The sequence below is a fragment of the Lygodium microphyllum genome, chromosome 23 (genome assembly GCF_053477565.2).
Source record: "Lygodium microphyllum isolate KBCC chromosome 23, Lygodium_microphyllum_v1.1.10, whole genome shotgun sequence".
In the NCBI taxonomy this organism is placed as follows: Eukaryota; Viridiplantae; Streptophyta; class Polypodiopsida; order Schizaeales; family Lygodiaceae; genus Lygodium; species Lygodium microphyllum.
Genome location: NC_141157.1, coordinates 61,438,907 through 61,456,440, shown reverse-complemented (window position 1 = coordinate 61,456,440; position 17,534 = coordinate 61,438,907). Strand labels below are relative to the sequence as shown.

Below are 17,534 nucleotides of genomic sequence, written 5' to 3'. Positions count from 1 at the left end.
GCTCCTCCAACAATCTCCGAAGCCATACAACCTCACATGGGTGGAAGACGCAGCCCGATACTCCACCTCAATAGAAGAAAGGGCTACCGTGGGCTGCTTCTTGCTACTCCAAGAGATAACACCTCTACCAAACGTAAAACAGTAGCCTGTAGTAGACCGTCGGTGGTCCACATCGCCAGCCCTATCCGAGTCACTCCAACCTGCAAGAACTAGATTTGAACCTGCGGGATAAGAAATCCCTAAGTCAGAGGTCCTCCTCAAATACCGAAGAATCCGCAGGGCAGCTTGCCAATGCACCTGTTTGGGTTCCGTCATAAACCCTGCCAAAAGACCCATAGCAAAACAAATATCAACACGAATGTTGAGTCTCCATCTCAAAAGTCACTAAGAGCTCCTAAATATACCTCTGCTAAGAGATGAAAATCCCCCTCTGAGACTAATAAATCTCATGACCCAAGAAGAAATGAAGAAGCCCCAAATCCGTCATCTCGAATGCCTAATGTAAAGTTGTCTTGGTCTCTCGGACCTTCTGTGCATGATCCCCTATCAAAATCAAATCATCAACACATAACACAAACAACACACGACCAACCTCGGAAGTGTGCACATAAAGTTGCAGATCGGCCTTGGAGCACCGATATCCCAACTTCGAGTGAAGAAACCAGTCAATCTTCTCGTTCCATGCACGCGGAGCCTGCTTAAGGCCATACAAGGCCTTCTTCAACCTGTAAACTTTCCCATCCGAGGATCCAAAGCCAAGAGGCTGCTCAACATAGATCTCCTACTGCAAGTCACCATTCAGAAAGGCCGACTTCACATCCAACTGATAAACAGGCCATCTCCTATGGCCAACCAAGGCAAGAACAGCTCGAATAGTCGCCATACGAGCAATGGAGGCAAAAGTATCATGGACATCAATGCCGGGGGACTAAGCAAAACCTTAGTAACAACACGAGCCTTGTGCTTGTCCAAAGAACCATCGCTAAGGTACTTGGTCTTGAAGACCCACTTAACACCAATCACCTTCTTGTGAGAGGGAAGAGGCACAAGAGACTAAGTGCCATTCCTCACAATAGCCTTCAACTCGGCTTCCATGGCCTTCCGCCAATGATTAGACTGCAAAGCCTCCTTCACTGAAGTGGGCTCTCGATCCTGCATAACACGGGTCAGCAAACAATAGTTGGAGCAAACAAGCTCCGAAGAATGTGCCCGGTTCCTCTGTGACCTCCGCGGTCCATCATGTGGTTCCCACTCCTCAGGGACCTCCTCAATCCCTGAATCTCGGAGTGTGTCACGGGCCCAACGAGAAGGAGGACAAACCTCTCCCTGTCGTCTCCATCTGCTGAAGACTCAAGAACATCCATCAGCGAAAGCTCCTCAGGGTTTGCCGATGGAAGAGAAGACTCTGAATCAGAAGAAGAATCTCCATCGACAGCCTCTAGCTCCAAAGGAACTGTCGCGGGAGCCCAACTCTCCCCTGGATCTCCAAGGATGGGGTGCTCCTCACTCCCCTCTGTGGCCAGAACTTCCATAAACCGCACATCTTCGCTCGTGTAGACATCCCGCTTTATGGGATCAAACAAACGATAACCTTGGGATTGGGAGCTACAGCCACCAACAAAAACCTGTCGTCGGAAAGCCACCTCAAACTTATCACGCTGCGTCTTCGGAATGTGCACATAAGCGTCACACCCAAAGATCCTAAAATAAGAAACATCAAGCTTAGTCCCGAAGTAAGCCTCAAAAGGTGCCATCCTATCAATAGCCGAAGTAGGAGATCAATAGAGGATGTGAACTGCGGTAGCTACTCGCTCAACCCATAGAAACTAAGGTGTCTGTCAGTGCTCCATCATGGTGCGTGCCATCTCGATCACACTTCGGTTCTTCCGCTCCAAAATGCTATTCTCTTGGGGAGTGTTGGTGTTAGCAAACTCCTGGTGAATGCCCCTATCTGCACAAAAACGAGCAAACTCATTAGACATAAATTCACCTCCCTTGTCTGAACACAAGGTCTTCAGTCGCTGGCCAGAACAGTTCTCCTCAAAGAGAAGCCAATCCTTGAAGTGAGAGAAAGCCTTCAACTTCAAAGCCAAGAAATAGGCCCAAGTCATCCTACTGTAATCATCTACGATCAACATGAAGTACAAGCTCCCCTTAAGGGACTCGATCCTCATTAGACCACAAAGATCCATAGATACAAGCTCTATGGGTGAAGTAGACTGCCTAGAAGCTTTGTTGAAAATCGCACCCCAATGCAGTTTCCCACGAATGCAAGAGACACATGGTTGATGGCTCACCACTATGTCCAGCAAGGCTCCGACAAACGACTCGAGCGACACCTTCCGAAGGTACTCGTAGTTCAGATGGCCAAACCAAGCATGCCATAGCTCGGACTGTGTCTGAGAAGTAAGAAGAAGAGAAGTAAGAGTTGAAGAAGACTTCAATTTGTAGACGCCATTCTCCTCATACCCTACAGAGGGAACCTTCCTCAATCCCTCCATGATCAAGGACTCAAACAGTATCACTGTCAAACTCCACCAAGAGGCCAAGAGCACAAATCTTATGGACCGAAAGTAAATGATACCCCAATCCTGGCACATGCAACACCTCAGAGGTGTGGATACCACCACGTCTATCTGCTACATCTTACCCCGCGCAGCAATAGACACAGAAGAGCTGTCTCCAATGAAAATCTGCCCACGCAAAGGTCGCAAATGTGCAACACCAACAAAAGGAGTCATGTGCCGGAAGGCACCACTGTCCATGATCCACTCTCGAGCATGGGGAGCTGTCATCGCAGCATCAGAAGTCTTCAATGGAGAGTCTTCAATGACTGTTAAGTGTAGAAAAGCAGCTGATGAGGATGCAGCCACCGCTCCAGAATCGTTCGTATCCTTCTTCTTGGTATCCTTCTTGTCTTTGTCAAGGCAATCCTTCTTCCAGTGACCGGTCTTTCCACAAATATGGCAAGTCAATTCCTTCTCCTTGTCCTTCTTGGATTTGTTATCCTTCTTCTTCTTCTTTTGGTCCTTCCCCTTCTTCGAAGAGGCTTGACCAACCAATGCCTCCGATTTGGAAACATTCTGTCCCTTCAATTGTTCCTCCTAGTCCAACACCATAGGAACCAACTCTTCTCACCAAAGAGTCCACTCCCGCCTTGACGCAATAAGAGCGAAATAAAAAGTACTGAATCGTGGCGGCAATTGGGATAGTAAAGTGATCACCATGTCTTCGGAGAAAATAGGCTTCTCCGCATTTTGAACCTGCATTTGAAGCTGCCGAAGCTTGTTGATGTGTTCCCGAAGCAAAGAAGACTTATTCACGGACAAAGTCTGCATTTGCACCTCCAAAGAAACCCTCTTCATCAAGGTCATCCGGTTATACATCTGGTCGAGCTCCAACCATATCTCACAAGCCACCGTCAAGTGCTCGATGTGAGCTATCACGGCTATGGTGCAAGACAGAAACAGAAAAGATCAAATCCTGGCATTCAATTTGTCCCAATGAGACTAGGCCTTGGTCAACTCCGTACGAGCATTGGAAGAGAGTTTGGACTCATCCCTCTTAATCTCCTCCATCACCACTTCCGCCAAATCATAAGACTCTAAAATGGCCAACATCATCACCCGCCAAATGTGGTAATTGTCACCACCAAGCTTTTGATCAGATGGAAGAGCCGGTAAGACAAGCACCTTCCTGTCCATGATCGCCTAGAAATCCAAATCAGTCTCTGTAGACATGTTAACCTACAATACCTACACAAACGCAAAAGCAACCCCCTCTGATTGTGAAAACGCAACCTTCTAGGACTAATTCCTCCGCTGCCCAAACCTTCTTCACCCGCGTCGGAGGCGATGAAAAGGTAAAATCTGCAATGGAAGGCCTCAAACGCAGCCTTCCTCCCCTTCGAATAGCAAAAACCTATAGCAAATTCACCAATTAGACTCCTATCCCACACGCCCACGCTCGCTTCAGCCTTGATCCGATATGCAGCCCTCCCGCTCGCCCTCGAATCCTAGAAACGCAGCCTTGTGTCGCACTGAAATCTCCTCTTCAGATAGGTTCAACCCTCAGTCAGTCCATCTTCACTGCTCTGATACCATGTCAAAGTGCAGAGATGCAGAAGCATAGGACAAAGACTGAGAGAGAGTGAACACAAAGAGAAGAGAGAGAGAGAGAAAATGAGACAATGTAAACGCAGAAAATATGCGGTGTAGTATGTAGTATAAGAGTGCAGAAATACACAAGGGGGCAGAGGAAATATCTACGTATGTCTCCGACTTGATGACCTCAATCTCCGTCAGCCCAAGCACAATCTGTCTCAGCCAACAGATCTCAAGATCAGAATCTGAAATAATGAATGCTGAAGTGTGCCACAAAACTGACTATAAATAGCCGAAAAAATAGGAAATAACTGCAGCAGTCTGAATGCAGTAAACTGTTCGACTGCAGGTGCTGACGTGACACTAAAGTCCGCACTGTCCAGGAAATGACTGGCTAACAAATATTCACTCTTCTTTCACTGCTATTTTATGGAACAGCGAACCCCTAAATTCATTACAGCACCTTCTTCTTGAGCTCTTGTACCATTTCAAGAACAATAATAAAGCCATATTAATGTACTACTAATCAACAATGGAGAAAGGTTGATTTTCCCTCTTCCTACTATCATCTCATAAGCAGTTATTTTTATTGCATAGTTTATGCATGCGATGCATGCTCATCCTTTGCATGATTTGTGAGAGAGAGGGTTACTTTCATTCTGTGGACAAATTGAAAGATGATCAACTAAAACAAGTGGGCCCAATATAGTTTCAAGTTCATCGTGATTTTGATAGACACCATGAATTATCAAATGTATAGGAAGGGACGCCAATGTAGGAGATCTTGTTGTTTGTAGCATCGACTCTAGAGCCATCTCTGTAGTTGTCGATAGTACTTGATGTAGCTCAAACTAAAAATGTGCAACCAATGCTATTGTTTATTTCTCATGGACAAAAGAGCTTTATGAACCTTCCTTGTGTGTCAAATGTGATTGTGTTTTATCATCAATCGGCCATAATAAAGCATGCATACAACATGTTGGTTCAGGCTGGTTCTATTACAAAGAGGGCAAAGTGCATACGGTTGTTTTTCTATATTGTATCAACCTCCTCATTCTAGGAATGTTCTTTTATATTTCATGATTAATTAGTACTTCCTGCCAAAAGCTCATCACCATTGTAAAGTTCCTAAATCAGAAAGTCCACACTTCCTACTCCCTTGACGAAAGCAAGCTTTTGTATTATCTTTTACTTTCTATCCTTGCCCTTCAATGTGAGGAAGATATTGTAATGTTTAACTTTCTATATTGTATGGTGGGTTTTCACCCCTTTTGGGTTTCCTTCCAATAAGACAAGGTATCACCCCCAAAGGCAAAGAGGATAAGAAAAAAAAGACTGCACATGTGCATGCATGCATGCAAAAAGACTGTGTGCATGTGTATATATACATATAAGATAGGGTCTGTAGGTCAAGTTTAAATGTGAATATCCAATCACTGAGAGAAAGTAGAGACTTCACTTTAAAGTGAACAATCTAAGCCTCACTTGGCTGTACCAAGCATTTGTGGCCCTCCTATGTGCAGTCATTAGCATGCAACTATTTTCATGGGTAAAGCAATTGAGTGTTCTAACTCATGTGCATAAACTTGATTAGGCTCCTTGAGAAAAAGATAAATCAAATCATGAAAGTAGAATTATGATTAGCATGAAACTGCTACTCCAAAGTTTCACAAAATGATTCAACTGCAGCAAATATTGTAGTTAAAACATTCAAGTTTTAACATTCATGCCCTTAACTGCAGTCCAGATGCCTATTAAACTGGCATGCCCGCCTAGTTTACCTCCTAAGAAGGGAATGACTTGTGTGCTCACATGAAACAATGAGTCGATGCAAAAAAAGGGGTTGAAATGAAAGCTGCTGTAAAATTTCCTGCCATCTCAAGCCTCAATGTCGAATAAAGAGTACAGATATGAATCAGCACTTAAGATGACGTGTATAATGTATTGATGAGTGAGAAACAGGAACAGAAAAGGATGAAAACACTGGGCGACATGAAGGTAGAGCCAAGTGAGAGCCTTGAAATGAGGTATAGGACATTAGGAATGCTTGAGAAGGTGGGAATACAACTAAATCTTGAAAGGAATGAAGCATGAAATAGAGCAATATGCCTATTCCACATTCTATGCCACCACTTGAAGCAGGCTTACAATATGCGATACCACTCAATTAGTTTTTTTTTAAAACACTGTTTCCCCTTGGTCCACCGATGAAGCAGAGAAACTACCTCCCAGCCCCACCTCATTGGTCAAAATGAATGCTCCAGTTATCTATTTACATAATTTCCAGGTTGGCAGCAATACTTGAATGTACACATACAAAGGAACTTGTTGCTGCCAATAAGCCTGTGTATCATGCCTTTGATTGGTAACTGTACTCTGTTTTTAGCAAATAGTGCAGAAGGCATCACTCATGTATAGCAGAATCCACTTGAGACAGACCAACTAAACAGTTCGAGAAACTATGCAAAAAAGATGCCTATCTAAAAGTCAAAAAGACACTGTACCAGGAATCCTGTTTACCTTCGGTTGCTCCCCTCATCAGTTATTTCAATGTGCGTCGCAATGTCCACATCCAACTGCAGACTCAAATGACCGAATCTTTCAGCAAATCTCATGAAATAACTTGAGCCAAGTATACCGCAAATTTAAATAAATCAAAGTGCCTCTGATGATCACTGGAGGATTCCAATCATGACACATCCATTCGCATCAAAAACAAGACCCAACACAGAATACAACAAGAATGTTAAATCTGCTTCATTAGAGGGGTCTCTAGGAACAAAGTGGCATTCAAACAAGGACCACACCAAATAGGAACTCGAAAGAGCAAGCAAACATAAACAGTATAAAACAAGTAACAGAATCAATATCCAGATCTGCACACAAAAACAGATTTGCTTCTTGTGTTTTGAGAGACTTTCATCCCTGTATCTAGAAAGGCATAGAAGTAAGAAAGGTCTAGAGGAAGGCAAGTAAAAGATTGAAGAGATTCACAAGTGTAAAGAAAAAACATTATTTAAAGAATGTACAGAGAAGGGTATGGAAATATGGAGGGTCTGAAGAAAGGCACAAATGACTGAAGGAATTTCACAAATGCATTTAAGAAGAATATCAGAACAGGCACAACATGTACAGAAAAGGGTATAGAGGTAAGTGAGATCTAAAGAAAGGAAAGAGAATTTTTGAAGAGATTCGCAAATGTAGTTAACTAGCTTGCAAGGCCACATGCCAGGCAATGCTCCATCCTGAAACTGTAATGAATAGTTTCCAACAATTAAAGTGTGTGTTTAACCTGTGTTGGAGCTTTGACACCAAAAGCATTGCCCAGGGCAAGATAAGCGCTTGATTCCTGCATGCAGGAACAATGTAAAGCTGCTAGAAAGTTGCCTTTCCCATGTGACAGCTGAATGGGGTTCACATTAAGCACAACCACAAACGACAGCAGCACTATTGAATGCTTTCCATACAGGATGATACTCCAGCATGTTACTTATAATAGTTAGTCGTATTGCTTCCAGCAACTCAGGATCTTCAATCTTGCGACCCGTGTTTCTGAAAGATTGCAAAAAAGAAAAAGTATTTCATCAAGTTATTCATCAATAAGTATCATAAATGGCACAGCAGCTAGGTACTCCCAAAAATCCCAAGAAAACAATCAAATCCATTCAATCTTAGTATATGCTCCCAGAGAAAATGTATTTAGTCCACTTTGATATGATATTTTGACCACATTCAGATTTCAAAGTACAATGATAAGAGGTATTAGCAGTCTCTAAGTAAGTAATATTAATAGATGGTACAAGAAAATGAACAACGAATATGACTAATAGATGATGCAGGTAAACAAACCAATAAATCATGAGCATAGCATACAATACATGACTCAGATTCAGATCTTCAATGTACAATACTAAGACGTATAAACAGACTCTAGGGAAGAGTTACGAGGAAATGGTCACAGCCATGTGGGACAGGAAATGGGAAGGTCCAAGAATTACCATTCCCTGTGACCATATTGTCACATGGAACAGAGACGTAGAGGGGACAAAGCTACCATTCCCAATGTGCCTAAATATTCTCTATGCCTACGTAAATGTTACATATATGTCACCTAGTAAATATTACATAGCCTATGTAAACCAGTGAATAGGAATACCAAATGATGCAAAGAAACCAGTAAAACCACTAGAATAGTGAATGGAATAGAAATTTTGGGTTAAGAAACCTCACACTTGAGTAATGGCAAAGCGTTTGCGAGTTACTGGCCCCTCAACTGAGATTCTACTACTGACAACATTCAAGCCCAACTCCTTCAGGGCTTGCATCTGTAAACATGCAAAAATACATCAACATGTTGAATCACCAATCCAATACTTGAATATATATTGTACTTTAAACCGGAGAAGAAACAGGAGTATTAGAATTCCTTTTGATAGACAATCTTGAGAAAAAGGCAGGGAGAAGACTCCAGAGTAGCAGCCTACTGATTAGGACTAGAACTCTTAACCATCGTTTTGTGTGTTGAAGTTCCCCAGCATCATGAGTAGCTGTAGCTATGTTCTCTCAACCCTCTTTGCAGTATATGCAGCCCTTGCCCTTTCAAGGAGGACTCCCTGTTAGGGTTGCACTGCTTCTTGACCAGACGGAATTTGTCACATTCAATCCTTAGGATCATAGATCCTCAATCCAGTTCTTGCCTTGTATCAATGTGAGGTGTGGCTGAACTGACAACATGAACAGGAAGAAACTAACATCTTGAGGGCCAAACCTTGGAATGTCATAGAGTATGTTTATCAATCATCCTTGAATATTCAATCCAACCCTAGACTTCAATGTAAAAGAAACTGGATTCTTAAAGAGCAGTTAAACCAACAGCAGAGGGGTCAACTGTTAAGGCCTACCACCAGAGGTGACCATATATTATATCTTCTCAGTGCTCCAGCACACTTCCTCATCATTGTATTCAGCTCAAACCCACCCTAATGGACCTCTACACAAGGGTTTTGCCGATAAGCTCCTTAAACCTTGGCAGGCCCTAAACACCACAGGTCCTAGTTTCAAGCAGTTTTGATGTTGACATCTCCTCCTAAATATTGATTATATAGGTACGATTCTTACCATGATGCTTGCAATCTTGAACCATAAATAAAAAATCAAGATTATGGCACCTATGAACCTCCACAAATTGAACTCCAGAGTCTTTGTAAGAAAAGCAATAATAAACTACATGACCAAGAATAACAAAGAAAAAACACTTGAGCAGAAAATTCCACTGGAGTAAAATTCTCAAGCACATGAAACCCAAAAGAAGACACAATAAACACAAGCAAAGAAAAGGCATCCCCCAGACTGGCCACTCTTAATGTTTTGGTAGTTGCTAAGTTGTGCACTACCAGGGGCATCGACCACAGTGAACTATCACTAGGGAGATGAGGTGATCCAAACAGCATAAGGGCCCATTACACCACCTGTGGCCAGCTTATGACAACTTTCACTACAATCAGAGACCTGATCCCCAGTTGATAGCATGCCACATGTGCAAAGATTTGTAGGGACAAGCCACTTTGTTCAAACCTCAGGGTGCAGAGTGGGTGAGCCTACGCCTCTGCAGTGTAATATCACTGCATCACCCACCAATTTTTTAACGCACCCATGAAATTTGAGCTCCAGGGTATGTACAGACTTATATTAACTGCTTGAATTTTGGCCTGCATTGCATAGCAAAGTTAAATAGACCATATCAAATCAATAAGACTTTATCCATGTATGAAAGCATACGCTGAGATTGAAGAGCAAATACAAACAAGTTCCAGTCAAAAAAGACTTCATACAGGTTAAATAGCATACAGTGTCTAGGAGCGCTCCAAGTCGATCTCCGAAACTAAGTTCAACAACTGTAGCATCAGGATCTGCCTCTTGGTCTATCACAACTATTGGTGTTGGCACTTCACTGTCATCTGTTATCTCTGGATTCTGTTAAAGTAATTATTTGTAAGGCAAGAAAATGAAAGAAGACTAGACTAGAAATGCCTTGAACTGGGAATGAAGCATACCTGCAAATCAGGTTGAAGAGTGTTCGCTGTATCACTAACAGCTTGTGAGAACCATCTAGCCACATAAAGAGCTTATCAAAACATATCCCTTAGAACTATGTCATTTCAAAATGCATTAGTTTCCCTTTTTTATTGGAAAACTCTTCTTAGTAACTTGAAAACAAACTGGCTACTCACATGGACCAAAGATAAATTTGCCCAGAACCACATAAGAAACTTGAACATTAAAATATGAACACCAAAGCAAGAGAATTAAAAGTCTGAGACATTGTTACTAAGACAGAAAATTTATAAATGACCTTGGATTTGCTTGTTTCTGTCAGAATGACAGCACAAGGAAGCAAATTGCTGCATGAACAAGCTGAATCAAAAAGTGCACAAACACAACCATGTATGATGTGAGGAAGGAAGACATGTTGACTAAACAGTGCAGCATAAACTAAGCTAGTTGCAAAATGGCAGGCTGCCTAGAAATAGATGGATGGACACCCAACAAGGAAAATCCAAAAAGACAATGAGAACCAAAAATCAAACAATGAATGAAATGAATAATGAACTAACAAAGGCCCAAGGGCTGAGCCCCAACAACATTTGTCATTACCCCAATGACGAGGCTCACAACAATTAGCAAAGAGTAACAATGAGCATGCACCTAACCAATCGCCTGCAAGGGGTAGCATTTGAAACCAGCCTTTCTCCTCAGATAGGGTGGTAAATAACCTGATTAAGCACTATTTACAGCACTTAACAAATTTACAAAACTGAAATGCACACTTTACCATATAATCTTGGACATTGGACACCTTGTTGGCCCCAAAACTAGCGCCCCTTTTGGTATTTATTTAACTTAATTGAAAAAGAAGTTGATGTACAATGGGATTCTCCCAATCCCTTTCGGTGTTCCAACTTCCCTTGTTGTCCAAAATGACCAGCAAGTCTTTAGTCTAATTTGTCCCTTGATTCGGGCAATAAATTGGCCTTCACCTGCTTTGATAGAGATGGAAAATGCCCCAAATTCAATGGTTTGCCGATTCCTCCACTTGAATAGGCTAAAAACAGCTTCAGCCCTATTGAATCCAAGTCTTGTAAGTCATAGCTTCCAATTTCTGGCACATTTCCCGAGGCTACTGCTAAATCCTAATTTTTGTTACAAATTAGGGTTTATATCAGAAAAATCTGAAATTTCTCAGCCTCTGGTGATCTCAATGTTGTAATCTTCAGAGCACATTTCCCGAGGCTACTACTAAATCCTAATTTCTGTTACAAATTAGGGTTTATAACATAAAAATCTGAAATTTCTCAGCCTATGGTGATCTCAATGTTGTAATCTTCAGAGCAAGCCTATAAAAAGGCTGGGAGATGAGAGAGAATGCTGAGGAGAGAGAAAATTCAGACTTTCTTCACGGAGAACTGAAGAAAATCTATCATTTACTCTTGTTGCTCTGTCTCAACAGCTTGTACATGCAAAGAACTAAAAAAAATCAGTCATTTACTGCTATTGCCCTATCTCAACAGCTTGTAGATGCTGTCACCTGCTGTTGATTGGACTTCTTCTACCCTTGGCTGCCTCAGAAGGTCCTCCAATGGCTGCAAATCAGACCAGCAACATCTTCTCCCTCTCTCTTGCAAGTTGAATATACTAAAAATGCCACTCCAACCTCTAAAGACGTTTTTCAGTCTTGCATAGGCATTTTTGACAAGTGGCAATCTTCTTAAATGGTTTTTCCAACATTATCTGTAATTAAATATTAATTTTTAGTCTTTAAATGCTGAAAATTAATCTAATAATTATTTCGGTGCCCTAAACAATAATCTGATTGGCCAATAATTGAATTGGCGAGGCAAATTCCATTCCCGGGTATCTTTACGACATCTTTGACCATCAAATTGATGTTAAGTACCATTAAACACCACTTCTCTAGTATCACCAATTGACACTTATGGCCAAATGAATGATCTAGACCAACAACTAGCACCAAATACACCAAGTACCTGTAGACTATGCAACATAACTTATAGCAACTTTTGCCTTTGACATCCTATGATTTCCTCAGGCCTCGAGCTCGTAAATTTACTCTAACCCCAGTTACACCTCACATGTGCAACAACCATGTGATTAAAAATTAATCCATATGTTAAGTAAGGTTTCAAAAATACATGTCCTTATAACACTTAACAAGAGCACCAGCTCTGATACCATATCTTTATATACTGAGGTTTACACTAAGAAACACAGAAAGTACAACTGAAATACACGAACTCAAATAGTACACTACAAAACTCAAACACTACAACTCAAAACACAAAAACACAAACACAAATAGGGAAAAAAGAGAACTCTAAAGTGAATGAATCAATGCTACAATTGAAGTAAAGAATGTACAAGAAGCTCGAGAGTAGAGCTGTCCAACCACAAGTGGCTCCAGTGGGAGTGGCCAAGGGAGGTGTCAATGTGTTTCATCCACCAAAGAAGGATCCCGAGTGCAATAGCCACCAATCAAAACACAGGCTAATGAAGAGAAGTGTTGGAACACAAAAACGACCTACTAAAGATGATGACAGCTGATCACCGACAACAGTGGGAGGCTAGGCTTTAGCAACAGACCACGTAGTAGCAATTGCTCAAGGCTCGACAACTAGTGAAGAGAGCTGATGGTTGAAACATGCAAAACAAGGATGGGGCTGAATGGTGAGCAGCCTATCTTTTTATAGATGCAAAAGGTTCCTCCCAAAATTAGGGTTTTGCAAGCTAGACTTAGAAACTCTCTTGAACCACTCCCTGTTTAACGAAACTTTTGGTAATATACATGTTTTGGGGCTGTTTTAAAGAGCTAATTAGAATGTAATGTATTTTCAGCTCAACAGTATTTGTCGATGCATTTCATGCTCCTACTGTCTGCATTTTGGCTGTCCAACAACTACATTTCAGTTCTGTTATTCCTGCAATTTGGGGGATTAAATTTCCCAAACTCTTTGACTGTTTTTTATCAGGTTTTTCTGTATTCAGCAGTCATTTTGTGATCAGCTGTCTTTGGACTGCATGTGAACTCGTGCCAAGTGTAGTTTGTGTGTATTCTAGCTGTACTCTCTCTCTCATCCACTTCTTTGATGTATCTTCTCATCCTATGCTCTCCAAATGGCACCTCCATGCTACTCCACTTATGATAAACCTCATGGCCCTAACCATCTCACATGGAGTGTTGTCATGAAAATATGGTTTGTGCAAAAGCAATTATGGTACATTGTTTCACAAGCTATTGAGCAGCCCCAGCCTCCCACTCCTCTTTTAGTTTATTAGGACCCTAACAACCATGAGGAAATTGTGCATACATGGGATTCCGATGATGCTCGTACATATTCCACTCTTCTCCGATGCAATCCTAAAGAGGTTCTACCGGCAGTTACATCCTTCAAAACAGCTTCAGCAATATGGGAGAATCCATTGACTATGTGTGCAACGACCCTCTATGGCCAGCTCCAACAAATGAAGTTTGAGCCTAAAAATACTATTCAATCTTTCTTGCTTCGTGTTACACAAGTACTAGATCAACTTCAGCACATGCAATCCAGGTTTCTAGAGGCTCATCTCATGGGGACTATGCTCTATTTAAGATCCCTCCAGAGTTTGATAGAGTAGTCAATGCTTTACAAGCCCAAATCTAATCAACACCTATCAGTTTCACACATATGTCCTTGATGTTACTTAAGCATGAGATGTCAGAGATTACAAGGGAGGTTCCTATCTCGACATGGTGGTCATGATGAGGCCTTCACAACTTCAAAGAGGGGTGAAAGGAAGAAGTCAAAGGCCCAATTCTATCACAATGGTAAGAAGGGACACTTGCGCAAGGACTATAAGGCTAACATTATGGTAAGAAGGGACATTAGCGGCTTCACAAAAGAAGAACAAGAAGAAGAAGAAGAAGCAAGATATGGATTCTTTCAGTGAATCATCCTCCTCCTCCGACTTGGACTCACATCCTCTAACCAAGGCGTGGAAGGGGTCCTTGTTCTCGGAGAAGGAGAAGAGGCTAGTTGCCCCTCCCTCTCCTTCTTTCTAGTACTAGTAATGCAGTCATCCCTCTTGACTCTCTAATGTCAAAGAGGGAGTGAGAGGGGGTGGTGAGGTGGGGCAAATGAGCCTTATCTATACAAGTATACAAGTGCAAAGTATCCAAAGAGGGACATCCCTTCCATATCAACTGAATTCTAGCAGGTTTTGAAATCCTGGAGCTGCGATTGACATCCAGGTTCATGATGGGTTGTTTCTTGACAAGAGAGTGGGATTGGCTTCTAGTCTAAGCTCACATGAGGGGACACTTCAATGATCTAGCCAAAGGTGAGGAATCCATGGTCACATATGCTGAAAGGCATTGCAAACACGATAGCCATGTATACTACGAGGCATTGTTGACAAAATGTGAGAGCCACTATGATTCTTCTCCATTTTCACACACCGGTGTGATCAACATCAACATCCAGTTTTCTTCGAGGCACCTTGGTGGTGGCTTAATCACCCAATACTTGGGTATCCATGGTCCTATTCTAACGGACTTTATTGCATGGACTAATCATGATGAGTCATCGTATCACATCACCCATGATCTAAGAGAGGATGTTAGTAGATTAGTCATCTCATGAGTTAATCTAAGTAGGATTTAGGGGCCAAAACACAAAAGACTATTTTTGCATTGTTTTTCTAGCACCTAATTTATGAGCTTTTGATCATTATATGCTAGCTAACCTGATTATCTTATTATTATTCAATCGACTGCCTTTTTATTGATTGTGGATTATTTATTGGCCACTAATTCGTCCTCCTCAATCATGGTCAACATACTTAGTTACTTGCAAGTCCTATTGGAGAGAGGGAGCATGTGCCCGTGCTTGTTGAGCTAATAAATCATTGCATATTGATTAGCTCTTTAAAACAACCCCAAAACATGTAAATTACCAAAAGTTTCATTAAACGGAGAGTAGTTCTAGAGTTTTTATGTCCCACATGCAAAATCCTAATTTAGGAGGATATTCTACATCTATAAATAGACACACTGCCCACCATTCAGCCCCAACCTAGCCTTGCAAGTTTCAGCCATTAGCTCTCTTCCACTAGCTGTCCAGCCCTGCATGGTCTACACCTATCACCCAGCCTCCCACTACTACCAATGATATGTTGCCATCATCTTCAAAGCAGTTACATTGTTGCTTACCAATTCCAGCCCCAGAGACTACTCCATTTTGGTTTCCATCCTACTACCCTTCTATCTCCAGTATCGACCCGATTTCCCTTTGCATCTACAACAAGTCGTTTTTGAGTTTTCAGCACTTTTCTTCATCAGTCTCTACGCCGATTGGTGGTTACTACACTCACCATTGGTCTCCAGTGGATGACACACACCAACACCTCCCTCAACCTACTCCCACAAGAGCCATCAGCTATTGGATGGCTCTACCCTTGAGCATCTTGTATATTCTTTCCTTCATTTACAGCATTCATTCATTCACTTTAGAGTTCTCTCTCTTCTCTGTTTGAGTTTGGGTTTTTGCATTTTGTGTTTTGAGTTTTGCATTTTATTTTAGGGTTCGCATTTATTGCAATATTGTCTAAGTTATTGTGTTTCAATCTTGTTCATACATTTTGTGTTCTCTATGTGCAAACCCTAGCATATCTTCACACGGTATCAAAGCCAGTACTCTTTTAAAGAGTATCTTGTGGTATTGTGGAGGCTTGGTTTTGAGCAAGATACCTAGACAACACTTAACCATTCCACAATGTCTCAAACTCCTCCTCCTTGGGATCCTTGTATGTCTTATCAGGATTCTCCATCGCTCGAGGCCCTGAGGAAGTATTATGGACTCAACGAGGAAGACAATGCTTCACCTTCGCTTTTTTCTCCTTTTCTTGGCTTCATGTGACAGATGAGGAGTTTGAAGAATTCATGTGCTTAGTGTAAATTACCTTTCTCCTACTAGCTCTTCTCCTACATCCAAACTAGTTGGTGAGGCTCGCCACCTCTCCCGATCAAGGAGGACGTACAGCATTTGCAACGACCAATGAACCATCTTCTTCATCTCAACCAAGCCTAGTGTCGAGTTCACAACCATCTCTCAATTTCTCCTTTTGGTGTGCAAAATCCAGATAATTTTCAGCATCTCAATTTGAATCAAGGAGGATATAGACGCATATATACATCTATAGCTATACCTAGAAATATATCTTTGAACATGGAGTTAGCACTTCTCTTTCACACTTCCCTCCCGTTCCACCCACATCTCCCAAATCTCTTTCTTTTGCATTTATTATTCTAGGATTGCACTCCACTTCTGTATCCAACATACTAGGAGTTTGGACTTCCATCTCTGCTCCTAGCGTGAAGAAAACTGCTAGGGTTTGCACTAAGGACACACACAGTGTACGACCACAACAGAAACACAAAGAGACGGACACGGACATAGAGGGCAAATCTCGAACCCTAAACGCAAAACTCAAAACTCAAACCCTAAACGCAAAACTCGAAACTCAAACACAAACAAAAGAAAGGAGAGAGAGAACACAACTCTGAAGTGAATGAATGTTGTAAATGAATGTAAGAGTGTATATTGTGCTCAAGGGCAAATCAATGTCGGAGTGTGACGTCCACTGGAGACGGATCCCAAGTCTATGACCACCAATCGGAGAGTGAAGAGAGAGGAAACTGCAAAACGTTGACACCAAGGGCAGCCACAGACGGAGGCAACAGTTGGAGAGTGGGAAGATGACACCATGCGGCTCCAAAAGGATGCAAACGCAGGCTATAGGATGTTGCCTGATGTTGGAGATGCTAGCGATAGCAGCTAGAGGCCAAATGCAGCCTAGGACATGGCGCCAGACAGTGGGCGACAGCTAGAAGAAGGCGCCAGGGCACTGCGAGGCTGGAGGGAGAGGTGCTAGCAGTCGCTAGAGCTGGACAGCCACGTGGAGGTAGATTGATGGCTGAAATCTGTACTGGAGAGAGTGAAACCTACACGGACGGAATGAGGCTAAATGGGGGCAGCCTGTCTATTTATAGATGTGAAAGGGTGCCCCAAAAATTAGGGTTTCCACTAAACTCTCTCGAACCACTCCCCGTTTTAGGGTTCCCACTGAACTCTCTCGAACCGCTCCTTGTTTTAGGGTTTTACTCTAAAAGAGCATTTTTTAGTGTGTTTTGGGACTGCTTAAGAGGCTAATCAACAAGTAATGCATGTATTAGCTCAACACCCCCTCTCAGGCCCAAAACTAAGCCGAAAGGTTAGGCCAGCCATTGTGATGTTTATTTACCCCAAGGCGTCCCACCCTAGAGCAGTCAGGGCATCGAACAAAGGGTGCACGTAAGCTGCCCGGTGGCCTACAAAGACT

General features: G+C 42.2%; 1 protein-coding gene across 1 annotated transcript in view; it reads right to left on the bottom strand.

The window, feature by feature from the left end:
• The window catches only part of LOC148016245 (ACT domain-containing protein ACR11-like), a 64,350-nt gene that overhangs the window by 38,999 nt on the left and 7,817 nt on the right, over positions 1-17,534 (bottom strand). The window contains exons 2-7 of the mRNA XM_087664114.1: positions 10,157-10,211; positions 9,951-10,076; positions 8,334-8,428; positions 7,571-7,655; positions 7,396-7,452; positions 6,624-6,679 (exon numbers count right to left, since the gene is read on the bottom strand). Of these exons, the coding sequence (XP_087520240.1) occupies positions 6,624-6,679; positions 7,396-7,452; positions 7,571-7,655; positions 8,334-8,428; positions 9,951-10,076; positions 10,157-10,211 (474 nt within the window). The remainder of the gene's footprint in view (positions 1-6,623; positions 6,680-7,395; positions 7,453-7,570; positions 7,656-8,333; positions 8,429-9,950; positions 10,077-10,156; positions 10,212-17,534) is intronic.